This window comes from Nycticebus coucang, chromosome 3 (assembly GCF_027406575.1).
Source record: "Nycticebus coucang isolate mNycCou1 chromosome 3, mNycCou1.pri, whole genome shotgun sequence".
Classification (NCBI taxonomy): domain Eukaryota; kingdom Metazoa; phylum Chordata; class Mammalia; order Primates; family Lorisidae; genus Nycticebus; species Nycticebus coucang.
In genome coordinates this window covers 46,887,390-46,914,099 of record NC_069782.1, presented here as the reverse complement: position 1 = coordinate 46,914,099, position 26,710 = coordinate 46,887,390, and the positions used below count along the sequence as shown (strand labels likewise).

The 26,710-nt window shown below is 37.1% G+C and overlaps 1 protein-coding gene across 6 annotated transcripts in view; it reads right to left on the bottom strand.

Annotated features, from left to right (window-relative positions):
• The window catches only part of CAPS2 (calcyphosine 2), a 111,614-nt gene that overhangs the window by 34,077 nt on the left and 50,827 nt on the right, over window positions 1-26,710 (bottom strand). For 3 of the 6 annotated variants that reach the window (XM_053586058.1, XM_053586056.1, XM_053586057.1), the window contains exons 3-8: window positions 20,414-20,463; window positions 18,459-18,504; window positions 16,842-17,018; window positions 10,683-10,802; window positions 7,383-7,450; window positions 1,289-1,408 (exon numbers count right to left, since the gene is read on the bottom strand). In XM_053586058.1, the coding sequence (XP_053442033.1) occupies window positions 1,289-1,408; window positions 7,383-7,450; window positions 10,683-10,802; window positions 16,842-17,018; window positions 18,459-18,504; window positions 20,414-20,463 (581 nt within the window). Of the gene's footprint in view, window positions 1-1,288; window positions 1,409-7,382; window positions 7,451-10,682; window positions 10,803-16,841; window positions 17,019-18,249; window positions 18,376-18,458; window positions 18,505-20,413; window positions 20,464-26,710 lie in introns of all 6 variants that reach the window. The other 3 variants (XM_053586059.1, XM_053586060.1, XM_053586061.1) reach the window with 2 other exon arrangements.

Below are 26,710 nucleotides of genomic sequence, written 5' to 3'. Positions count from 1 at the left end.
ACATGTGAACCTGTTACTTTACATGGTAAAAAGGATGTGGTGTGTGTGATTAAGTTAAAGATCTTAAAATGGGAAGATTACCAGGATTACCCAGGTAGGTTCAATGCACTCACACATTTTTTAAGATTATTTATTTATTATGAGAGACAGGGTGTTACTCTCTGGCCCAGGGCCACAGGGTGCACCACCACATCCAACTAATCTTTTTTAATTTTTTTGTAGAGATGGGGTCTCACTGTGCTGCCCAGCCTAGTTTTGAATTCCTGTCCTCAGGTGAGCCCCCTACCTTGGCATATCAAAGTACTAGGACCACAGATGCAAGCCAGCTCACTCATACCTTTATTAGAGAAAAGCAGAGGGAGAGGTAGCTGCAGAAGAGTGTCCGAGTTACGTGGTACAGCAAAGTCTTGGCCTGCCATCACGAACTTTAAAGATGGAGGAAGAAGCCATGAACTAGGCAGTGGAGACAGACTTTTAAAAGCTTTTCTTTAAAATGCAAGAAAACGGATTCACCCCTGAAACTTCTAGAAGGAAAGTAGTACTATCAACACCTTGATTTTAGGCTCCTGAGCTCCAGAACTATAAAAGAATAAATTTGTGGTGTTTTAAAATATTAAGTTTGTGGTAGTTGTTACAGCAGCAATAGGAAACTAATACGATGCCTTCAAATATTTAAATCTATAAAAGCTCTCAGAAAATAAGAATGTGATAAAAAGATTAAAATGGTCAGAAAGTAGTAATAATTAAATATAAAAGAGCTACGACAGGTACCAGTAGACTTTCTATGTCTGTTAAAGCTGAGGCTAGATGTCTGTTGTCAATGAGGTTGATCGGGAATTCCAGCGGACTGCCTTAGAGGGCTCTAAAAGTCCATACCTACCCATGTAATTTACAAGTTACAAAGTAAAATGCAAAAAAATAAACTCAACAACTATGTAAGTAATACTTATTTTTAATATATAAACAAGATTTAGCATATATATATTGTACACATGCAAATGTCTCAGTTACTATATTATAAATTTCACACATATTATCTCTGAAGGTTGTGAATTTTTTTTCCAAATTACAAGTGAAAAACCTAGAGAGGAAAGAGAGCAGAATGGGATATTACCCCCGATATTTTACAACAGCAGAACTGGGAAACTGAACTCCAAAAGTTCCATTTCTCTTTATGTATTAAGAAAAGCAAAAACACAAAAGCTTTTCAGTTACATGCAGACGTACATTTTAAAAATGCTTCTATAACATAGTGCACCCGCATTTTATGTGATTAAAGTCTGCTTACTTTGTTTCATGCAGCGTCCTTTTCCTACATCGAGGAGGGGAGATCTTTGAATCTGGAAGGGCACAAGCACTTTCTTTCTTCTCAATGGTTATATTTTGTTCTGGATCACTGATTACAGCCCTAGACGGGAAAATAGAAAGTCTGCAATTAAATCTGATAAAGCATTTGCATACTTATAAGCAGTTTGAAAGAGTCGTATCCCAAATGCAAATTGACACTACTGTCAATATGTTTTTATCGAATATGAATAAATTTAATCCTTAATAATATTGGTTATAAAAAGTGAATATTCTTCTCTTTTTCCATAAGCATTATCTAAAACTAAATTGAAACTTTGGAGGGAACTAAGAGTTATATGTCTTTCTCTTGCTTTTCTTTAAACAATAGACACTGCGTGGGTTTCTGATAACATAAGGGGGGAGAACAAAGGCAAAGTAAATTTTGAATATAAAGTAATAAATACCACAATAGAAACAAACATAGAGACAGATGACTTCTGTCCGGGAAGACAAAATGTAGAAAAGAAGAGACATTTGCACTGACTCTTAAAAGGTGATTAGAAGTCCCAGCCAGAGAAGGAGGAAGGCCACCACAAGCAGAGAAACAAAGTGCACGAGGCCCCAGGCACAGATCAGCAAGCCCAGGGTGATCACAGATGCCAGACTAGACTGCCTGGGGTGAATCCCACCTCTGACAACACTCAGCTGCATGGCCTCATGTACTCGCTTAGCTCTAGGCCAGAATTTCTTCATTTATAAAAGACATAATAATGGTACCTCCTTCAAAGAGCTGTTATGATAGTAAATAAATTAGCTAACACTGTAGGAACATGCCTATTATCTAGCAAGCATTACAGAAGGTCCAACAGCAGAGGCTCTGCCTCTGGTTGCCCTTTTACCCCCTATTCTACTAAATATAAATAAATACAGAGGCATGAAAGCCTAGCAGGTGGCATCACAAGAGGCTAGAAAGGAGACAGTGAGTGTCTGTATCAAGCTGGTATAAACAAGATTTGAGAGAAGAAATAAGACCTAGTGTTTGACAGATCATGGGGTGATTATAGCTAACAATAATCTATGGTACATTTAAACACATCTAGAAGAGAATAATTTGAATGTTTGTACTGTAAAGACAAATTTTTAAGGCGATAGGTATCTCTCAAGTACACTGATTTAATCTTTACGAATTATATGAATGCATTAAATTATCACATGTACTGCAAAACTACAAAACAACATAAAAAGATAACAAATTCAAGAAACACTGGCAGAGCTCTGAAACCAATTGGATTTGAGGTCGTCAGATAGAAGGACTTTACACACCCCCACGTGGTAGATGAGATTAAACTAATGATCTGAGGAATGTGGGGGTCACATTGTGGTTTGCATTTGTTATTGTTATCATTAATATTATTTTAAGAGAGGGAAGACAGGTTATCCCCATACCCTCACTTTTTTCTTTACCCAGCTTGGATTCCATGATTCATTAAAATATAAACTTTTACACTCCTTAACAATCTTGTGCTCCCTGGGTTTTTTCCTACTTGCCTGACAAAACACCAGGTCTCAATGACTACGATGATTGATTGGACAGGATAAAAGAATAAATGAGTCTACATTTTTTACAAAGGTATCATGAGTTGTCAAAAAAACATGAAGGTGAAAAAGTAATTTGGGAATAGAAGGATTTATAAATTTATTGAGTAATTTCCATTGTTGGAACATTCAGAAAAATCTTCAGGTATTTCTACTATATAGTATCGATTCCGTTCATCTTTGTGCCAAGTTATGAACCAAATCTTCTTTTGAAGATGAGCATTAAGACATTTTTTACATTTCCCAAATGAAAAAGGCTGGCATTCACGAAAAAAATGGCACCTATTCTATTCTCGCACTTTATCTAGAAGTTCTATGTTAAATATACACACACAGCATGTTAGAGTTATAAGAAATCTTAATGCTAATTTGGCAGAGGCACAGATCAAGACATCAAGAAGAAAAGCGAGTGAGTTAGTCACAGTTAAAGTCTTCTTTTCCAGTTCACTCATTCATTTGCCCATTCAGTAAGTATTTACTATGCAGCGACTATGGCAGGCAATGGGAACGCAACAACAAACAAACTGCCTAAGAGCCCTGCTCTCAAGAAGGTCACATTGTAAAGAGGCAGACAGACCACTGTCACGACAAATGCAGAAAAATATGAGGTAAATTACACATCCCTGTGGAGAAAAAATGAAGTTGTAAGAAACTATGAAGTTTTAAGGAAGAGGGTATAAATTTGTTACTTGGTGGCCAACTTGATTTCTAAATAAAGATAGAGGTGAAATGCATACGCTGCCATGTAAATTTCTGGGAAGAAAGCATTCCAAGCAGAGGGGGAAATAAAGGTAAAGTGCCTGGGACAGGAGTGGAACCTGCTCCTATGTTCCAGAGCAGGGAACAAGCCAAATGGCTGGACCAGATAGATAAGAGAAGAGCAGACAGGGCGAGACACAAGGTCCAATCATGGGCTTGGACGGACGGTATTACTGCCCCAACTGTCCAGCATCCCAGATCCATCTCCTTGCTGTGGACTTACTCTTTCTCACCCCTCGGCTTTGAGCTTGGGCATTTGACTTGCTCTGACAGCTGCACGGCTCTGCTAATCTCAGTTGAACTGATCATGCAAGTGTGGTTTAGCTGGGGATGGTCTCAGCTAAGTAGACCAGCTGCATTTCTCTAAGCAACTTTGTCTTAAAACAAATGGGCTTGGCTGGGCACAGCGGCTCACATCTGTAATCTTAACACTCTGGGAGGTCGAGGCAGGAGAATCCCTTGAGCTCAGGAGTTCAAGACCAGCCTGAGCAAGAGTAAGAGCCTCTCTCCAATAAAAGTAGAAAAATTAGCCTGGCATCGTGGCAGGCACTTATAGTTGCCGCTAGTCAGGAGGCTGAGGCAGGAGGATGAGGTTAAGCCCAGGAGTTTGAGGTTCCTGTGAGCTATGATGATGCCACAGCCCTCTAGGTGACAAAAGAGACTCTGGGGGAAAAAAAAAAAAAAAAAAGAAAGAAAGAAAGAAAGGGAGGGAGAGAGAGAGGGAGGAAGGAAAGGAGGAGACTAGTGGGCTAGCTAAGTAGTATTCTTCCCTCAGAATGGCAGAAGCACTAAAGGGCAAATGGAAACACGGAAGATTTCTTAAGGTCTAAGTTTACTGAGACTCTCTCATTTGCTCATATACAACTAGTCAAATAAAAGAGGAGGATACGACCAAGCCTACAGTGGACAGCTAACCTGAAACTTGGACAGAAAAAGGACACTTCACTATGCCACCCCCACCTCCAAGCTTGGAAAATGAGAAAAAGCTGTAAGTCCTTTCATGGAAAATTCTGGGCCCCAAGCTAGCCTTGAAAAGTGAATGAGCAACCTGATTAGCAAGAAGATAATAACAACAGTCCTCAAAGCAAGCCAGAGGCAAGAGGTGTTTTAGTTCCCTATAAAAGGTAACATCTTAAAATCTGTTCTTCAGTTGTTTTTCAGAATCCCCATCAGATGAAAAAGATTAAGAGGGAACAGAACAATGAACTCCCACTACCCTGAGGGGCTGGAGAGAGCCACACCCACCTTACCATTACTTTTTCTCCCTTCAAAGAATCTCTAAATCCACCTATGACCTGTAAGTCCCCACTTGAAGATAGCTCCCTTTTTTGGAGCAAAATCAATAAAGAACTTCCACCTACTGATGTACAATTTTGCCTGCAACTTCTGCCTTACTGACATGTACCCGTCTTTAAAAACCTTTGCTTGCTAACCATTTTGATGAAAGTATTTCAAATTGTATATAATAAAACCAGCACATTGTACCCCATAAATTCATTAATGTACACAGCTATTATTTAATTTAAAAAAAATCCATACTTGTAAGCCATCAGAGAGTTCCAGTCTTAAGTGTTAGCTGTCCATATTTCCTGCTTGGAAACCACACAATAATATGCCTTTTTTTCCCCATTGCAGTTCTCAGCTTCAGTGTCTGACTTTGCAGAACTAGGGAAGTGAAGCCAAATTTGGTGTAATAACGAGACTCATGAGCAAAATGGATGATTTTTTAAGCTACTAAGTTTGTGGTATCCTAGAACCAACACATGGATCTTAGAGGTTTTAGTATGATTGGGATGGGAAATTACTGAATGGTTGATCTAGCTTGCCTGTTAAATAGCTGACTTGGTGCTGGGTTGAAAATAAACCAATACAAGGCAAACACAGACCACAAAGACACAGTTAGAAGAGACTAAAATGATCCAGGAGACAGAAGATACTGGCTTGGACAGGATGGGGACAGCAGAAGGAGAAAATTCATTTTGATGGTAGGATGTAAAACAGTATTTGCTGACAACCTGGATATAGGATTTGGGAGAAAGAATCAAAGTAATCACCAGGATTTGGGGCCTAAATAACTTGAAGAATGAAGATGCCATGGAAGAAAATTAAAGATGATTTGGTCATCAGGGAAAAGAGGGCAATGAACTTTCAGAAACTCGGACTGAGAAAAGCAAAATTGAAATCTTAGGATACAGAGGGTTTTCAAGGCATAATACAGGATGAGATGGCTTAGAAAACAAATACAGAAAAGGTCCCAGAATTGAGCCCTTTGGGGCTCCTACGTTTAAAGGCTGGGGAGACTGAGAAGCGGAGCCAGGAGACAGACAGGCAAGTGCGGTGTGCAGGGCGCCGCGCCGAGAAAAGACAAGGGTTTCCAACAGAAGAAAAGTTTCAGCTAACCCAGAGGTCGCCCATGAGTCAAGGAAATGAGAACTGAGAAATCACACAGGTCCAGCAAGGCAGAAATCACCAGTTATGGAGGACAGTGCTGTTGGCATGCTGGAGGTGAAGACACAGATAAGTTCGAGAGATAATGGAAGGAGATACTTGGGAGACTCTCAAGAGAGTTATTTGTTTCAAAGAATTTACTTGAAAAATATGCCATGTAGGGTATCATTCTTTCTCTCTGTCACCTAATCATTTTCATAGTTAAACTTCTTAATTTTTCCTTGATGTTTTAGACCATTCCAGCCTTTCTTCTGACACCCTATTATATTTCCATATTATCATATAAACTGGTGTTGTGCATGCTAAAACATTATCTAGTTTTCCCAGGGGGTTTAAAATCCTTGACAGTCTCACAGTTCTCAGATTTCGCCAAGGCACCCTGGGGTACTACAGTGAACTCACAGGGGCTCTGTGGGATGGTTTCAGGTTTTTTTGTTTGTTTGTTTGTTATTAAATCATAGCTGTGTACATTAATGCAATCATGGGGTACAATGTGCTGGTTTTATATACAATTTGAAATCTTTTCATTGAACTGGTTAACATAGCCTTCATGGCATTTTCTTAGTTATTGTGTTCAGACATTTATATTCTGCATTTAGTAAGTTTCACCTGTACCCTTCCAAGATGCACCATAAGTGTAGTCCCACCAATTACCCTCCCCTCCCTTGGCCCTTTCCCCATATTCTTGTGCTACAATGTGGGAATGCAAACTAATATGGTCCTTTTTGGAAAGATGTTTGGAGAATACTTAAAAGATGTAAAAATAGACCTGCCATTCAATCCTATAATTCCTCTATTAGGTATATATCCAGAAGACCAAAAATCACATTATAACAAAGATATTTGTACCAGAAGGTTTCAGATTTTGAGGGAAGCATGGTGACACCTGACATCACTTGTCTACACTAGGTAAACTACTAGTCCAAGGTCGCTCACAGTTTCAACAAGATAGCTATGCCTCTGTGGTGATGTTACATCTTTTCAAAGCTGGGTTTTCTACAGTTGTTGTAATAAAAAGAAAATGTGTGAAATCAATGTAGAATGGAAAGTAAGGCTGATAGTAATGGAAATGATTCTAGCATTTGAGAGACTGCCCAGTGCCCCAAAGATGCACACAGACCATTAGGAAGCAAGAAATTAAAATTAAAATATTTTATTTCAATTTATGTGTATTATTTTTCAAATGTCCATTAAGTTGTTATTGATATTATATTACATGGGTGTCATTCATAAAAAACAAATTTAATGAAGACTATCTGAATAGATCTGTATTACTAGTTACCAGTTCTCACCTCGATAAGTGGTCTATCATCACTTGCTCTGCAACTGCCTGCTTTTTCTTCTCTGCAGCCACAATTTCCTGAAAATAAAGACAATGTTATTGTCCATAAAGCATAACAAAGCAATAGTTAATGCAAAAGTCATAAAACATAAATTAAAAATCTCTAATTTCCTTCTCAAATATAGATTACTTGCCCTCATTAACAAATTTAACTTCCAATTATTTAATCTATAACATCCTTCATTTCCTAAAAAGTGACACACTTAAAGTTTGGTAGAAATAATCAGACATTTTAATGATCTGCCTTTGCATTTTATAAAATCATATTATAGGAGGAAGAGTATGAACGACACCCTTCCCCTTTCTTCTTCCCTGCAAAAATGTTCTACGAAAGGCATCTTCACCTGCTCTAAGCAGAATACCAATGCTGACACAAAGTGAGTTTTCTCTAAAACTGTTCACAGCAGAAGAGGCCAAAACTGAGTTTGAATCATTCAACCTTATACTAAAAGCAAAACAATACAAAAACTCCTCTTATACCAGGAGAATGATTTCTCCTTTGTATATAATGCATCAATAACACCTAATCACCTTTTCTCAATTTACTGGTGATTAAAATGTCTTCATAGTATTTTTTTTTTTTTTTTGCTTTTTTAACTCATCTGAAAGCATTTTTACTACTTCTTAGGTAAAAATACTTTCATATCAAGCTGAAAGATTAGGAATTACTCACTTCCAATTAGATTATCACGAAACTATAATGACAAAAATGTTTCTTTTGAGGAGAAAATGAAAAGAGCTTTAAAAAGTAAGAAGTCAAAATAAAACTTGTTCTATTTTTAGAATGATCACACCAATAAATGGCATCAAGAAAGATCATGTTGTTTAAATTATGACTTTGTAACTTTCGGGAGAAAGTTTTATTTAAAACTGACACAAACTATCAACTAAGAATGTCTAAAAGCGTATCAGAAAAACAAAAAGTAAAAACTTGTAAGAGACCTGGAAAAGTTTAGCACAATTATTTAAATCAGTGGTTCTTAACCTTCCAAATGCCGCGACCCTTTAATACAGTTCCTGTGGGTCCCGAAGCATAGGCTGAGAACCGCTGATTTAAATGTTAGCTACACTGAATTTAGGGTTTTGATTTGGTAGAAATTTAAGATGCATAGTTTACACATGCAAATATGTCCCATATAAAATTTGTCATTTAATAAATCTTCCGTTGCTCTCTAAGCGCATGCCACTTCATAAGGCTTTTATGGAGCAATAAATTTAAAACCACATTAAAAAATTTTTTTTTAATTGTGAACTTATAGGGAAAGCAAAGTATATTACTACCTTGGACTAGTAGTTTACCTCATGTACTAGTGATATCAAGTATCACCATGTTTCCCTGAAAAACTGAAAATATAACATCTAAGGGTAATTGAGACTGTGCACACTGACTAAAACATGGTAATTATAAGCAGAAAATATCCACCAGCCCGCCAGAGCAGAGATGGGAATCCCAGAGCAAGGCCAAGATGGGAGCTTAGTGACTGCCATGGAGCCCGGGCAGAAAGCCCACCTGAGTGCTGAAGCTTACGGGATCTTATACTTGGTGAGAAAGGTTAGAACCACCCTCAGGCACTTTGATTCAGAGGTCTGTAAAGCACAGAGCAGATTAGAAGCAGAAGTCACACTGACACAAGGATCTGTTAACCCTGAAAAATGACATGACAAAGGAGCTAAAGGGGATGGATATAAAAACTACAGGTTCACTGCCTCGGTCATTCATTTAAGTAGTTAAAAATTAAATAGGTTTCCATCTACATTTCTAAAACAAATTGATGTAATTTCATATGCCTTGAAAGCTTACTCCTTGGGAGGAAAAAAATGGATGCTACTGCAACAAAGTAAAACTTACTTGAGGACAAATGTGGAGACATTGCCACTAACAGTGTAATGGTAAAGAACAGACACCCACTAACCTGGAGATGGCGCTGGATTACATCGAGAAAAATACCCGAAGGGTTTTAAGTATTGGTAACATCCATTTCAAATATAACTTCAGGAATATATCAAAATAAGCCTTATTTGTGACACTAGTTTGCTTTATGTAGTATCTTTTTAATGTTTAGGATAACCCTGCTAATACTCATTCTATTAGTCATAAATATATAAATAATATTAGGCATACAAGGAAATATGCATATGGTTTTAATAAAAGAACTATCCAAATTAGCAACTTAGGATGTCCAGAGAAAAATCAGTCCACCTAGTTTATAGATTGATTACATGTTTCTGCCAATTTAGAACATAAGAGATTCTGGATAATTGTGACCCCCAATAAAATGTGTATTGCATTTCCACTCAATAATAATAATAATGTAACATCACTTTGCTATTATTTAGTTATCAAAACTAGGGTTTTCCCAACCTGTGAGCTACCATGCTCACATTCCATCAATCAGTTACAGTATATCAGGTATGTGTAATCACCTAGGAGCGTCAGAAGTAGCCAGTGAATTTCAAGTAACAAAGTTCCCTTAGCCCAGAACATTATGGAAATTTTATAATTATCTATTTGTCTAAGCAATACTCATCAACCTAATTGATTTTGTAAAAAACATCAGCTGAAGTTGATATTGAATATTTGAAGTTTTTCTTTACTTTTCCTTAAAAGAAAAAAAAATTAGTGTCCAGCTTTTTCCTTAATTAGCCTGAATTTCTCTAGTGTTAGCAGCTGATGCCTTTCAAAAAAATAAGCAGGCTACTTTTTGCAGGAGGGAACAGTGGCAAACAAGCCCACTAGCCTAAATGGCATCACAGCCAATTAACATCTACAAGCTTGTTTTGGGGTCTGCACAGAGGAGCACAGCTACACCCTTAATAACGAAGGGTCCTCTTCTACCAAGCAAGGTCACCCCCTTGGGCAGAGCACAGCTTTGCGGGGGACACACATGGAGCCCCATGGGAGCAAGATGACACTCACCTTGCCAGCCAGATCAGCTGGATCAACCCTAGAGATCGATGGGGTGACAGATGTTGCAGCCAGATCACCCTCACATCCGATTTTAAACAGTATAAAACTAAATTTTTATGAACCCTCAAAGATTCAAGACAATTTTTTCACAGAACATATACCAAATGCAAATCAATCATTTATAAAAAAAACAGGGACTCGATTTTCACATTATTGAATATTACCTTCAACCCAAATTCAATTGTTGCAATTATTTATTCAGTTATAAGTCTATAAAATCTTAGAGGAAAAATAATAATATTTCAATAGCTTATCAAGTAAGTGGAAATGACGAGAACTTACTGCATCCAATTTTCTTGTACTCTGTTGAGTACCGTAAGGGTACACGTAGCCCTGCTGTAAGAGGACTTTCCTGTCCACAGTTGTGACGTCGTCCGTGTCGGCTGCTTCACCTTGTACACACTAGACGTGAAAGCAATAAAGGAACATATACATAGTTAGAATACAATGATTTAAACACTGCCTGTGTTTAAATCCATCTCTTCCTCTTTCCAACTAGATGACCTCTCTGTCTCCGTGCCTTGGTTTATTCATAGGGAAAGTTCATACGAAAGCTATAACCCAGTTATAACCTGAGAATATGGGGAAGGGAGAGAGAGAAGGGAGAGAGGGGGGAGGATGAGCAGAGGGAGGGTGATTGGTGGGATTACACCTGCGGTGCATCTTACAAGGGTACATGTGAAACTTAGTAAATGTAGACTATAATTGTCTTAACACAATAACGAAGAAAATGCCAGGAAGGCTATGTTAACCAGTGTGATGAAAATGTGTCAAACTGTTTATAAAACCAGTGTATGGTGCCCCATGATCGCATTGATGTACACAGCTATGTTAATGTTAATAAAATAAATAAATAAATAATAAAAAAAGAAAAAGGATAGAGAGATAATAGATATTGAATGTTTAACAAAAAGCACGTGATGGTATTAAATATAAAGGCAGCAACTATTGTAACTGCTATTGACCAAGTCTTTGTGAAATTAATAAATGTGGGCATACCTGCTCCACTGAAAAATTCAATTCATAAATAAAGCACTAAAGGATGAGTGTAATCTTTGAGAGAAGAATTCTTTGAGATGCTAAAGAGATGAGCACCAAATCTTTCTTAGAATAGGAGATGTGCTTCAACTACCTTAACAACTACCAAAAGTCCCAATAGCGTAGCAACTTGTCAAAAACTTAATAGATTTCAAGAAATTTTATCCCTGGGGCTTATTTTCACTTTCGATTTTCCTTGAAAGGTCACATTCCATCTTCACACTCTGCTATGTCTTCACAACTTTGATTGCTATATAAATTTTTAATATATATATATTTGTTAGTGATTTATTACCTGCCTCTCCTAATGTGGATTCCATGAGGGCAGGAACCTTGGCTGTCATTTTTATTGCCATATCTCTGGTGTCCAAACAGGATCACACATAGTGAGGATTGACAAATAATCATTCAGTAAATGAATAATAAACCTTGGTTAAGTACTTAACTATCTGGAAATCAATTTATGGGGACACTTTATACTTACATTTATTTATCTGATAACATTCCCGTTTTTTTCCAGAAAGGGATTTATTTAAAGAAGCTCCAGAAAGATGCCTAGCATTATATAAGGGAAATTGAGCAGATTAATATAATATATGGGTTTAAGTATAGGCAGTGCACTGCATTAGAGTTAGTCTGAAAATAACTTTCAAAAGGATTTTATCTTCTTCACCTTGTTTTCAACCTTTTACAAAAGGAAAACAGTGACATTTCCACCTGGCATTTCAGAATTAACCTCCCCACACCAGACTTCCTTGGGGTCTTCCCCCCACCCCCAGTTAATGGGAAGTGCCCAGGCCGAAAGTCTTAGAGTCATGAATTTTACAAAATCAATTTTAAAATATTTAATTGACAAATAAAAGTTGTATATAGTCAAGGTAAGCAAAATGATGATTTGACATTTGGATATATTGTGTGATGATTATCACAATCAAATTAATTCATACATCCATCACCACAGTTACAATGTATGTGTGTGTGTGGTGAAGCCACTTAAAACCTGCTGTCTCATCAAATCTCAAGTAAAAAATACAATATTTGTAACCATAGCCACCATGCATACATTAGATCCCCAGCACTTATTAATCTTATAACTGAAAGTGTGTACCCTTAGGCCAACCCAAGCTCACAGGGCCTGGCAACCGACATTCAGCTTTCTGTTTCAGTGATTCAACCTCTTGAGAGTGCACATGTAAATGAGAACATACAGTTTTTGTCTTTATTTCCTGGCTTATTTCCCTAACATAGAGTCCTGCGACTCATCCATGTAGAGTCATTCTTCATCATCCCTTTCTCTCAAGCCCATCCATGTGCAAATATCAGCCCTACCTTCACAATCTGTCCAGAAGTTAGCTTTGCTGGACCACTTCTTACCCAAGTACACTGCTGCCACCACCCAGGTTCAACCCACCATCTGGCCATCAACTCACATCTTGCCCAGATTATTTTGACAGCCAGCTCAAAGGTCTTCCTGCTTCTGGCTTTGCCTTATTCTCAATAAAACGCATTCTCAAAATCACAAATCAACTTCCTGCCTCTGAGTAAAAGGTGAAGTCCTTACATGGCTCGAGGCCTCCAGACTCCCTTTAACTCTGACTAATCTCCTCTCTCTCTCTCCTCTCTCTCTCTCTCTCTCTCCCTCCTCTGACCACACCATCCTCCTCAATATTTCTTGAACACTCCAGCCTCAGTCCTATTCATGACACAGACTTTGTTATGACTGGCTTGATCCTCACCTCTTTCAGGTGTGTACCAAAATGCTATCTTTCCAGAAGGCCCCCCTTGATAAGCCTGTACAAATTACTATCCCTTCCCTGAAGCCCAAGTTTCCTAGTTCCTTTCTATCCAAGCATTTATCATCGCCTGTCATATAAAACTGGTTGACTGATGAATCGATCTAAAGATTGATTTTTTTCTTCTTGTTAACCTCTTTTGTTCAGATATAAGCTCTAAAAGGGCAGAAACTTGTGTGTGTTTTGTTCACTAATATATCCCCAGGACTTGCACAGGCACCTTGCCTACCTACCGTGAAGCATTCAATAAACTATTTGTTGAAATAATAAATGAATGAATTATACTGATCATTTCTAAAACCAAGAGCTGGAGATTCTTATAGAATGGGTGAAAAAAAGATACATCTAGAATGATTAATAATAAATAGTACAATTAGGAAAGTAAGATATTTTATAGGAAATTGAAGTTTAATGATTTTCATGTTTTACTTAAAGATGTTTAATTACTTTAACACACTCACTGGCACACAAGAAAAAACATTGTTTTTCCTTGGGGCCATGGTATTTTAGAAGGTCAAGATAGGTCGGGGCCAGGGCACTCATAGCTCAGTGGTTAGGGCACCAGCCACATGCTCTGGGGCTAGTGGGTTCGAACCTGGTCCGGGCCTGCTAAAGAAACAAAAAAATAGCCAGGCATTGTGGTGGGCACCTGTAGTCCCAGCTGCTAGGGAGACTGAGGCAAGAGAGTCACTTGAGCCAAAGAATGAGGTTGCTGTAAGCTATGATGCCATAGCACTCTACCAAGGGTGACAAAGTCAAACTCTGTCTCAATAAATAAAAAAAAAAAGATAGGTCAGAGGATGTGTGAACTATATATACTTTACAAGGTTCCAGGCTCAAAACTAGCATAAGTTAGACACAACTTACGTGGCAGTTAATGTGCTGGAAACATGTTTGCACTCAGGTATCAGCCGGATTTGTCACGACCATCAGCTATGCCTATATCTTAAATATAACTAACCTTAGTTTTTCTATATCAGTAAAGTCAATTTCCACATTGTTCCTGCTTTAAAGAGGAGCTTACAGTTCTGGTAACAAGGACGTCTTCTCTTTTCAGGGATAACTATTACAGAGTTGACTCATGTAATTGTAATAGACTAATCATCCATTTATACAGCAGTTTTGATTCTTACACTTTTAAAAGACATTGACTAAGTTGCTCAAACCCCTTAAGTACAAGATTGTTAGACAGAAAATCTATAGAAATATTTTTTATAGAAGTTCTTCGGTAAGACTACCAAAAACATATTAAACATAATAATTTCACACTTTTAATATAGGTTTTAAAAATCAAAGAAGCACAACAGTATCTTTTCCAGCAGAAAATATGCACACATTGGCTGCAATAAAACTCTTTATTCATATCATGTAAACATTTACCAATTATATGGAAAGATTTGCAAATGAGATTTGTTTCTCTCATAAACCAAAAGTAAACAAATATCCATTTGAACTGTGTTCAAGGAAATAAAAGTTTTACTTTGAAAATAACTTGAACCGGGTTGGCGCCTGTAACTTAGTGAGTAGGGCACTGGCCATGTACACCGAACCTGGTGGGTTCGAGTCAGTCTGGGCCAGCTAAACAACAATGACAACTGCAACAAAAAATAGCCAAGCATTGTGGTGGGTGCCTGTAGTCCCAGCTACTTGGGAGGCCTGAGGCAAGAGAATTGCTTAAGCCCAAGAGTTTGAGGTTGCTGTGAGCTGTGACACCACAGAACTCTACTAAGGGCGACATAGTAAGACTCTTGTCTCAAAAAAAAAAAAAAAAGAAAAAGAAAAGAAAAGAAAGAAAGAAAGAAAAGAATTTGAATCACTTTGCCATCACTCAATAAAGCACACCCTTATAGAAATGCTCATTCTTTTCCCCCAGCATATTCACAGGGCTATAAATATCACATGCTATGTCTTGCAAATAATACATGGCCAGGTGTTGAAGGGCTGAGAGATTATCTTCCAGTATTGATATCACAGACACCAGATTATCATATTTGAAGATGTTGCCAGGTGTTAAAGGGCTGAGAGATTATCTTCCCAGTACTGATAGTATAGACACCAGATTATCATATTTGTGCACATCTAGTTGGTTCTAGAAAAATGCACGTGGATTTAAAAGACCAAATAATCCCACTAATTTTATTATGCTTTCACCTAAACACCTTGTGACTTATTTAGAGAGTTTAGAACTCTCCTATTCTGGAGAGTTCCTATATGGATTAAAGAAAAATAGCTACCACAACTCACCTACTTATGAATTTACCTTTTCTTCTTACCTACAGCAAAATGATAAGCAAATATAACCATCAAACTTGCCTGAAAATACATCATTCTTATAGAAAGTTAACTGAATTAAGAATTTCATCCATGTGTTCTCTGCTCTGCTTTTTTTTTATTTTTATTTTTAAGCAAATTTACTTCAGGTTAATATGAGGGTATAAACAACCAGGTCAAAATATTTGATCTTATCAGGTAGAGTCCCTCTTGTGGTTATGTCTCATGTTCAAAAGGTGCACCAGAAAGCTATAACCCAATTATAGCCCAAGAATATGGGGAAAGGGGAAAGGGAGGGGAGGGAGGGGGGAGGATGGCTGGAGGGAGGGTGATTGGAGGGATTACACCTACAGTGCATCTTACAAGGGTACATGTGAAACTTACTAAATGTAGAATATAAATGTCTTAACACAATAACTAAGAAAATGCCATGAAGGCTATGTTAACCAGTTTGATGAAAATATTTCAAATTCCATATAAAACCAGCAATTGTACCCATGACTGCATTAATGTACACAGCTATGATTTAATAAAAATAATAATAATAATAAAAAGGTACACCAAACACCCCCACACCACGCCCATTCAGTGAGAGCACCCCACCTCCCCTCCTCTCTCTCCCTTCCTCATTACCCCTCCCCCAAATGGTACTGAAATCAGTTTTTCTCCTATGTGGCCAAATGTTCTCTTCTTTACGGCCAGTACTATTATACACGTATACCGTGTTTCCAAATAATTCTTTCCAAAAATAAATATTGACTTCTCCTTATGAAAGTGATTGAATTTATTGTGTTTAATTCCCTTTTATAGTAATGAATAGCGAATTTATACCTAATTAATATTACAGGAAAGTGTAACAATTCCAGTAATTCATGATTTAAAAAAAAAAAGTCATTTCCCCAAATGAGGTAAAAGACAATCATGAAGTAAAGACAGTTTTAGAATAACAAGGTCACTATGAAGTCGGAAACCACTTTTCAACTTTAAAACTTAAACTATGAGACCAACTGAGTTGCAGACATCTAAATTAAATATATATACATGTATGATCATCTTATTTCCAATCCTAAAACAAGTGAAAAACTTCTACCAGAGAAAAGATGATTAGGTCATGTGGTACACTTTTGTTTCTGAAAATGGTAATAATAATCCTTTAAATTTGAATGTGAAGAACAAAATAATCAGTGTAAGGAAAATACATAAAATAGATACACAGAAATAAATGTTAGCTACTATACTTTTACAATGAAGAGAAAGACATATCATACAGAAAGATATTTCTATAACACGTGCAGTTTCTAAAAATTTCATTAGAATGTTATAAAGCCCCATCCATTACCTTTTCATCTGTCTTATTTTCTGGGGATTGTTGATGAGCAGTATTTGATATGGTCTTTTCTGCATTTCTCTGACTAAATTGCTTATATCCATCTCTCATTTCATTTTCATACTGCTGATATTTTAGTTTGTATTTGCCTGTTCGTGCTGGCAAGTTTTCAGGTTTTACATCTTCCTCCTATAGGTAAACGAAAAGCATGTTATCCACCAGGAAAAATATTAAAATAATCATTATTTTCCTTATTAACATTAACAGACTTAGCATTATACCTTAAAAAATAGACCATTACATATTCTAAATACAGGTAACATTTAAAATATTCAGCTGCTGAGGCATCACTGACCCAATCCGAGCAGACAGAGGAGCCTGGAATGGACACAGGCCCGAGACACCAGTCAGCCCAAACCATACTTTCTACCTAAGACAATTTAAAAAGAAACACACTGACTCCTCTTTCTTCTCTGGAGTTTTAGGTAAGTTTTATTTTTCCTGCCCCAGAAGAATTGCATCATTAGTCTTTTTTTTTTTTTTTCCAGAGTAGACACAGGGACTGGAGATCACTAATTGTGAGACCCACTGGCTGCTTTTCTAGAATACTGGCATTTCTACCTTCTGAGATTCTTGTTTGCCCACCACGTGTCCATGAAAGTGAAAGATAATAAAACTACTGGATAAGATAAATATAAATATTGACCAGGGAGGGACAGGAGAACATAAAGCCAGTCCGACCCTTGAAAAGTACTGAGGATACCCCAGAGAAACAGGAAGAGCCAAAGCTTCAGGGTGATAACTGTAGCCAGACACAGACTAGGGCATTATTCATGCAGTTTTTCAAAATGAAACTGAGGAGCAAGTGAACAGAGCCAGCTACAGGAGGAAGACAAATACAGACAGCAAAGTCCTACTTAGAATACTAGTCAGAACTACTTTCATAACATGAAATGAAACATTAGATATATCTGAAACATAAATATGCCCCAAGGAAATGCCATGAAATAAGTATATTTACTTACACTAGTTACGTCTAAAGTATTAAGATGCCCCAAAGAGACAATGGTACCCTGTAGTATCTCAGTACCCTAAAGTATGAATCCATTTCTAAGAGACCAATCTCATAGTGTGGAACCAGCAAGATCTGATCTAATATTCTGCCATATGTTAGAACTTCCTGGAATCCATATTAGGAAATAGCTGTTCTTTACCATAAGAAACTTTTAAAAGCCCATTCCTTTGAGAAAAATTATAAAACAAAATAAAATTACTTCACCAACATTATTGCTTGAGATTCAAATAAACCAAATATATAAACTTGGTAAAATATAGATATAAGAAAACTTCTGAAGTAAATACTGTGCTAATAAAGCATACTGTGGTTCTAAAAGATGATAATAAGAAAAGAAATAATAACCAGTTCATTTCGATGATGCTGAGCAAATGGTATCTGACGTGGGGTGACCCAACCAAGAGTAGACGATGAATTTGGGGGGTTAAAATGTATCTGTGCTGCACTAAGTGGAATATGTGAAAAATCATCCTAAAAAATAAAATGCAATAATGCTTACTACCTGTGTTATTGTGTCTGAATGCTCATTACATTAAGTAGTAAGTAAAAATTACCTCATCATCAGAGTCAACAAGACTTCCCAAATCAAGTCGTGGAACCCTGAAAGAAATAATTCATGTGTCCTGTAACTTTAAAGTGAGATTTTTAAGAACAGCAAACCATATATGTTACATTCTATATAAAAAGGTACACAGAAGCCCATGGTGTGCTTACTGACCTGTGATAGGCTTTTGTTAAACGTTCAGTAATTTTTCAAGCTGGTTGCTAAATATAGGTATCTTCAAAAATAAAATTATACAAAGGTATCATTAAATTATGTTAAAAACAAAAGGCCAGGTGCAGTGGCTCATGCCTGTAATCCTAGCACTCTAGGAGACCGAGGTGGTGGACTGCTTGAGTTTAAGAGCTCCAGAGAAGCCTTAGCAAGAGTGAGACCCTGTCTCTACTAAAAATAGAAAAAAACAGCCAGGCATGTGCAGGCAACTGTAGTCCAAGCTACTCAGGAGGCTGAGGCAAGAGGATTGCTTGAGCCCAAAAGTTTGAGGTTGCTGTGAGCTATGATGACACTGTGGCACTCTACCCAAGGTGACAGAGTAAAACGGTCTCAAAAAAAAAGGAATAAATACTCAAAATTCATTACTTCCTAATGATTAAGTTGATTTACATCTATCGTATCTGTATGATAATATAATAGTGTGCATCTCTTTCCAACTTTATGCTCAATGATGTTACGAAGATAATTTCAAATCAGCCATGGTGAGATTACTTACACTGAAATTGGCAAATGGTATGAATCACAGCTTGATTTATCATTGGGTTGATTTCTGAAACTTGCAGAAGTGGTGGAAAAACATTAACAGCAGTTAAACTTACAAGTGTGCTATGACTATAGTTATCACACAGTCAATAGCATCAAAATGAACTGAGGAAATACCTGTTTTGGTACTCAAAACTACGTAGAATTTGTTTCAGAAAAGAAAACACATCACTTTGCAGTAAATGGAAACAACAACCAGCATTCATGTTGGAACTACCTGGGTTCTGCAGCCATAGGTTAGCCTAGAGGTACAGAGTTCAGCAAAAAACAAAGACAGCATTCTAGGACAATGGGTTGGCTGTATGGAATTTACATTAATGAGTTTATAATAACTTATTAGTATTTATAAATTATTTACTATAATTGTTTTATCACTCAAAGTTATAACCAATGTAATATATACTTAAATTCATTTATAATGAAAAAGTAAAATTCATAATTAGGTTATAATACACTTTCAGAAAACTAATTGTTAAACATTTTCCAGCACACAATTGACGCAGCCATTGTAACATACTCACTTGCACTTTACTCTTTATGTCTAGAAAATACAGGTATATATTCCACAGAACCACATAAAGTTGTTGATGTTTGTTAATTTTTAGTCTCTAGAAATGTCAGTGCTGTGTGGTTCAGCCTAGTAAATTACTAAGTTTATAATTTTTATTTTCCAAGAAATCCTATAATCTAATATATTTGGAAGAATATAAAAGCCCTCTCATTCCAAATTTTAAAAGACAAAAATAATATAAGATGTGAGACATAAATTAATGTTTTCTAGAACAAAAATAAAATAATTTTAATAAGATTGGTAAAATTGCCATATTCCTCTAAATTAAAGCACAGGTAGGGTCATCATTAAATTCATTTGGCTAAACCATTACAAAAGGGAAAACATTTAAAATGTTTTGCTAATAAATACATTTAGCTAACTTTAGTAAGTGAAAAAAAATTATAACTTTCCCAGGGAAATACAAAAATAATATTCCAGAAAATATAAAATAAAGAAAATATTATTTATCATAAAAGCTAGTTTAATTTTTCCATAGTAATTTGCAGGCCATCCATATGCATATAGACTTCTGTGATATACAATCGTAGCTTCATATATAATTTTGTTTCTTTATTTAACTTGTCAGTGTATCATAAATAGCCCATTGAACAGTTCAAATGTGAAGAGAGGTGACTTACACTGGTGGGCGGGAATTATGGACTGCCCATGATTCAGAAGTCCACTCCTGCTTTAATGCAAAAAAAAAAAGAATCAGTATAAATATACCTTATGCTTTAAGAGATAAGCAATGAGTGAATGAATGCAATAAAGCTAAAATTTTTCTCAGTAAAATCCATGTAAGAAATACTTATGAAGCCCCTTCTTCCTGTGCTTGAGACACAAATAAAAAGGTAAGCCAGACAGATAATCCCCGCCACCTAGCACTCTGCTGGGCAAGGCATTCTCTCAAATAAACAACAGTGGAAATAAGTCTTTGACAGAGCAACTTTATAGCACGTGTGCCCTGCCTACTCTAGGGAATTTAGGAAGCTTTGCAGGAAAAAAAACAAAAAAGAATGAAAAAGGCAACCTTTAAAGGAAGTTCTAAATGATGAGGAGGAGTTAGCCAGTAGAAAAGGGAAGAGAGAAAATTACTTCAGCCAGGAAACAACCTGTTTTCCACAGGCCCAGGGGCAAGAGTGAGCATTTAGAAGGTGAAATCCGGAGTATGAGGAGGTAAGGCCCAAACTGCTACAGTCTAATGACGTTAAGGAACTTGAAGCTTGTCTTAAAGATATTGAGAAGACACTAGGGCTTCAAGCGAGGAAGAGACAAATATATATATATGTATGTATGTATGTATGTATGTATATATACGTGTGTGTAGTGACAAAAATTCAATACATTTTAAGAAAGGAAAATTTTAAATTATTAAACTTATAACACTCAAGTGACGTTTGACTTATGCGATTACAGGAGGCGCTCCCATGACTTGTATTCATCTTTTTTGTTATGGATATATATTGAGCATTCCAATGTAAATACCATTTTTCCCTTCTTAAAAGGAGTATACTTTTGTTGGCACCTTCTATATATGTTTTTGTGTTTGTAAATGTTCAATCTGATTGCCAAAAAAACCCTGCAAAGACATGAAAATCACAGCAACTTTAGCCATTATGGAATAAATAATATGTGTGAGTCTCAGGAAAATTTTAAATTCATAAAGCCAGGAAATCATTCATCAGCACTTAAACCTTACTTCTTAAATGTTAGCGAATATAAATTGCTTTTGTCATATTGACAGAAAGCCCAGAAATTACACTCCAGACTGAGCTTCATCACACTAATTGACCATAACAGAAAGAGAATACAAACTCAACACAGCATTAACTTTAATATGCCATTGTTCTACTTTCTAATAAATAGTTAAAACGTAGAAATGGTAAAATTAAAAAAGTCATTTAAATAGAAAAAATATACATATGACGCAGACTAAAAGAGCAGAACACTTTCAGCACTCATCAAAGATTTTCCTTATTCTATGTGTCAGTCGTGACCTCATCAAGTTAAGACATCATCTAACTTTGGGGAATAAAAATAGAAACTTTAGAAAGCTAAATAGAATATAGCTGTAGTTGCCATAATCATAATTATTATTCCTCAGAAAATGTTTTAGTAGATACAGATAGTCTTCTAAAGTCGCAAGCATAATATTAGAATAGCAGTTACCTTTCTCGTCTAGTTCCAATAGGATTCTGCTCTACAATTCAGAATAAAGATAATTTATAGTTTATACATTCCTAAGCCAAGAATCGGCAAACTAAGGCTCACAGTCCTGTTTCTGCAAACAGTTGCGCTCGCTTGTTTACAAACTGTCTCTGGCTATGTTCACATTACAGCAGCAAAGTTGAAAAGCTGCAACAGAAACCACACAATGCATGAATATTTACTCATCACAAATATTTACTAGCCTGGCCCTTTATGGAAAAAGTTGATATTTTTGCATACTGTCTATTTCATCTTTTATTTCTTAAAATTATCAATTATGTCTACACCGTACTTCATTCTAGATGTTGTGCAATAATTTATCTTGTGCTTCTCAATTGCTACATATTTTTCAATTTTTTGGCTATTTTTTAAAAAGCATTTCAAAAATGCCTTTTTATTTATTTTTCTACATTTTGGATAATTTACTACATATTACTGGGTCTGAGATTGCCTGGATCAAATAATTGAAAAAAGAATATAGCTCAATACACACTACCAATCATGTTTTAAATCATGTAGCAATTTACAATGCATCATCCCTAGTTCCAAGTGAATAATACTTTTAATATTACCTTTTACCTCAGATTTGACATAAAGGTATATCATTATGTTAACTTGCATTTCCTTGATAATCAGAGAGGCTGAACAACTTTTTGTGTTCTCATCTCCTACATGTATTTATTTATTTATTTATTGCTAGCATTTGTAATGATGATATTTTTTAGCATTAATAAGTCTCATTTTTTAAAACAGAGTTTATGTCTCATTGCTAGCTCATTTGACACCACTTGAGAAATAGCATCTAGTAATTTGGTATCTATTTTGACACTTTGTGGAGAGACTCTAAGACAGTCATCTGGACAGCTGGAACGATTTTTTCCTTCTGAAACAAGCTCTAATAAGTATACCTAACTCTGCCACTAACGGAAACTTCCTAGTAGAGAGAAAAAGGCACCAGGACCTAAGGTAGGGAATACTTGAGCAGAACAAGGTCACAATAGTAGTCATCATGTTAAGAACCAAGAAAATATTGAAATTTCAATATTATGATAACCAAACAATCGGGCAGAAATGGTGTAATACTGTGCTTGATATTTTGAGTAACAATGAGGGCTTCTTTGACTCAAATTACCAAGGAATTCAGATTTAACTCATCCCACAAGAGACCATAAGAACCTCAAAGCACTGACTCCTTCATGTGGGGAAGATGGTTCAACACAAACTAAGGAGCAGAGGTCTTGAAGTCAAAACTGGAGTTCAAAATCTGGCAAAATGCTTCATCTCCAAGAGCCTTAATTCTTTCATACCTAAAAACAGGTGAGTCATAGTACCCAAGTCAAAGGTATGCTGTAAGAATTAAGTGATATGAGTTGTTTAGACATTTATTGTGATCACTGGCAAGCACTAGGTATTCAAGTATTTCAAATAATAAAAACAGCAAGAAGATATGTATCACTGTTATATGCTTCCAAATTAAATTTAATATTAAATGCTTACCCAATTCTGTGGTGCGCAAAGTAAGTTTAAACGTGCCCTTAATTAATCAATGAAATACCCAACAGTGAATTATGAAGGTTGAAAAAAATACATAAAAATCCTAATGCCAAGATTCTCTTTCCATCCAGCTAACACAAAATGTAATATTGGTTCTCCAAAATAACTTAATTTTGGTTCAAATATAAAATATCAAGTTAAATTATCCATACTTCATACTTCTGTATTTTTAAGCATATAATTATCACTACCCCGGCTGCCCTCCCCACCTTTTTTGCCTGTCAAAATTCTGTACTTTCTTCCAATGAATACCCTCCCCACCTTTTTTGCCTGTCAAAATTCTGTACTTTCTTCCAATGAATACAGACATCATTCCTCACTGAAGACGTCTCTAACCCCACATTTAACCATTCCTTCTTCTTTGAACCTCCATATATTTTGTACATATTTCTGCAGTTGAATTTAACACTGTTGGAATTATAAATTTTGCCTACAAGACTAAAGGCTCCTTGAGAAAAGACTTCTCATTTATTGCTGGGTCTTTTACATTTAGCCTTATGTCAAGCACATTGGTATGTACAAAATAAGTAAATTCAAAAGAACCCAGTCACTGAGATTCCATTTTAAATAAGCACAATGGCCAGGGTACAGTGATTCATATCTATAAACTCAGCACTTTAGGAGGCTGAAGCAGGAGGATCACACGAGCCCAGGTGCTTAAGGTTACAGTGACTTGTGATTATACCACTGCACTCCAGTCTGAGTGACAGAGCAACAGCCTATCTCTAAAAAATAAATAAACAAAGTTTAAAAATAAACATAAAATACACTTTAAAGGAAGTTTGGTTTATGATCTTTCAAACTTCCTCTATCAAGCATTAAAATTATTTTCACATTTTTAATAATATCAAATGTTTATGCTTCACATTATATTAAAAAAGCAGAGCCAGGTGTAGTGACTCACACCTGTAATCCTAGCACACTGGGAGGCTAAGGTGGGTGGATTGATTGAGCTCAGGAGTTCGACACCAGCCTGAGCAAGAGCAAGACTACATCTCTAAAAATAGCCAGGTGTTGTGGTGGGCACTTGAGACCAAGAGTTTGAGGTTGCTGTCAGCTATGATGCCATGGCACTGTACTGAGGGCCACAAAGTGAGACTCCATCTCAAAAAAAAAAAAAAAAAAAGCAGGATACAAAATTATATATGCAGTTTACATTGAGGTACTTACTAATTAAATCCACTAAAATGTTAATAGAGTTTTTCATAGTGTTGGAAACATTGATTTTCTTCTTTGTTTTTCTTTTTTATATTTTATGTAGATGTATAGATAATTTATCAAATAACACTAATAAGACAGTAAGCTTTTTTTAAAAAATAAAACTAGGATTTGGATTAAAGATGGCGGCCGAGTAACAGCTTCCCTGCAACTGGGCACAGTGAGTCTGGGGAGATAAGACTCCAAGAGGAGTCTGGACCCCAAAAGGACCTCTGGACCCCAAGAGGAGGACAAAAACAGTGGGAAACTGGCAAGTGGTTGTGTGTGTTCCATCGACCTAATCACGCCAGCAACCATAAGTACAAGCAGCAGTGAGACTGCAAACCGGAAAGGCCTTACCTGTGAACTGTTTCGGTGTTTTTGGACTTGGCACTCAGTTGAACTGCCTTGGGGAGAGCTTGAACAGGAGTGCGGAGAACTTTGGGCATTGTCTGGGGTCCCAGACAGAGCCACCGAGCCGGGCTACAGGGAGCCACTGTGTGAGAGAATTGCCCCACCAAGCTCCGACCTCAGGGTTCCAGAGCAAGGATCAGGCAGGACCTAGAAACCTAGTGACTGAGCAGCCTAAAGGCGGGGACTGAGCTGCCTCACAGCCTTAACCCTTAGGGGCAAAGTGAGACAGTTTTGGCACACTGGAGGCTCGGGCTGTTGCCCTGGGTAGAGTGCTGTGGTGTCACAGCTCATAGCAACCTCAAATCCCTGGGCTTGGCACTGCCCGGACCTCCATAAGATCTGTGCCGTAATCCCACACCAAACGGACCTCCGCATCTCCTGACCAGGAACTGCAGGAGCCATGCAAACCTGCATCCTCCCTCTTGTGGCCTCCCAGCCTCCACACTGGCATGCTCATCTGGCCAGGGATACTGGTAGCCGAAGGCCCTCCGGAGCCCTCCCTGCCTCTATGAGAGCCCTTCTCCTGGCCAGAGACTGCTGGAGCCTTGTGCTCTCTGTGCCAAAGTCACTGGGTGCTAGGCACTCCCAGAACCGTGTGCACCACCTCCCGCCCTATTGCTGGATCCGGGTGTGTCACACACCAGAGCTGCTTCCACAACCAGAACTCCCTAGCTGGAGCAGCCCCAGAGGAACTACACAGGGTCACTCCCTACAAAGATCAAGCAACAATAGAGTGATCCCACTGGGATCTAATCTTGGAGAGACACCTCCCCAACTCTGAGGATGGCCAGAGGCAATGGGGAAAAACAATCATGAGGCGAAATCAACAGAAAAACTCTGGCAATATGAATAATCAGAGTAGATCAACTCCCCCAAGGATCAATGGGGCAGACACAGCACAAGATCCCATGCACAAACAAATAGTTGAGATGTCAGAAATCGAATTCAGAATCTGGATAGCAAATAAGATTGAATTAGAACTCCAAGCAGTAACCCAAAATATATCTCAAGAATTCAACAAATTCAAAGACCAAATGATCAAAGATTTTGACACATTGAGACAAGAAGTTGCGTCCCTCAGAGATCTGAGAAACACAGTAAAATACCTCAGTAACAGAATGGAGCAAGCAGAAGAAAGGATTTCTGACATTGAAGACAAAGTTTTCAAACGCTCCCAAACTCTCAAAGAGGATGAGAAATGGAGGGTAAAAACAGATCACTCCCTCAGAGAGCTCTAGGATAATTAGAAGAAAACCAATATTCATCTTATAGGGATCCCAGAAAGTGATGAAGTGACTTCACAAGGCATGGAGTCTCTTCTCCATGAGACTATAAAGGAGAACTTTCCAGATATGCCAAGAGATACTGAAATTCAGATAGCACACAGTTTCAGAACTCCAGCACGACTCAACTCGAATAAGACATCCCCCAGATACATCATAATCAATTTCACTAAAGTTAATATGAAGGAGAAAATTCTGAAAGCTGCCAGACGAAAGAAAACCATTACTTATAAGGGGTAGAATATTAGAATAACTGCAGATCTCTCTGCTGAAACCTTT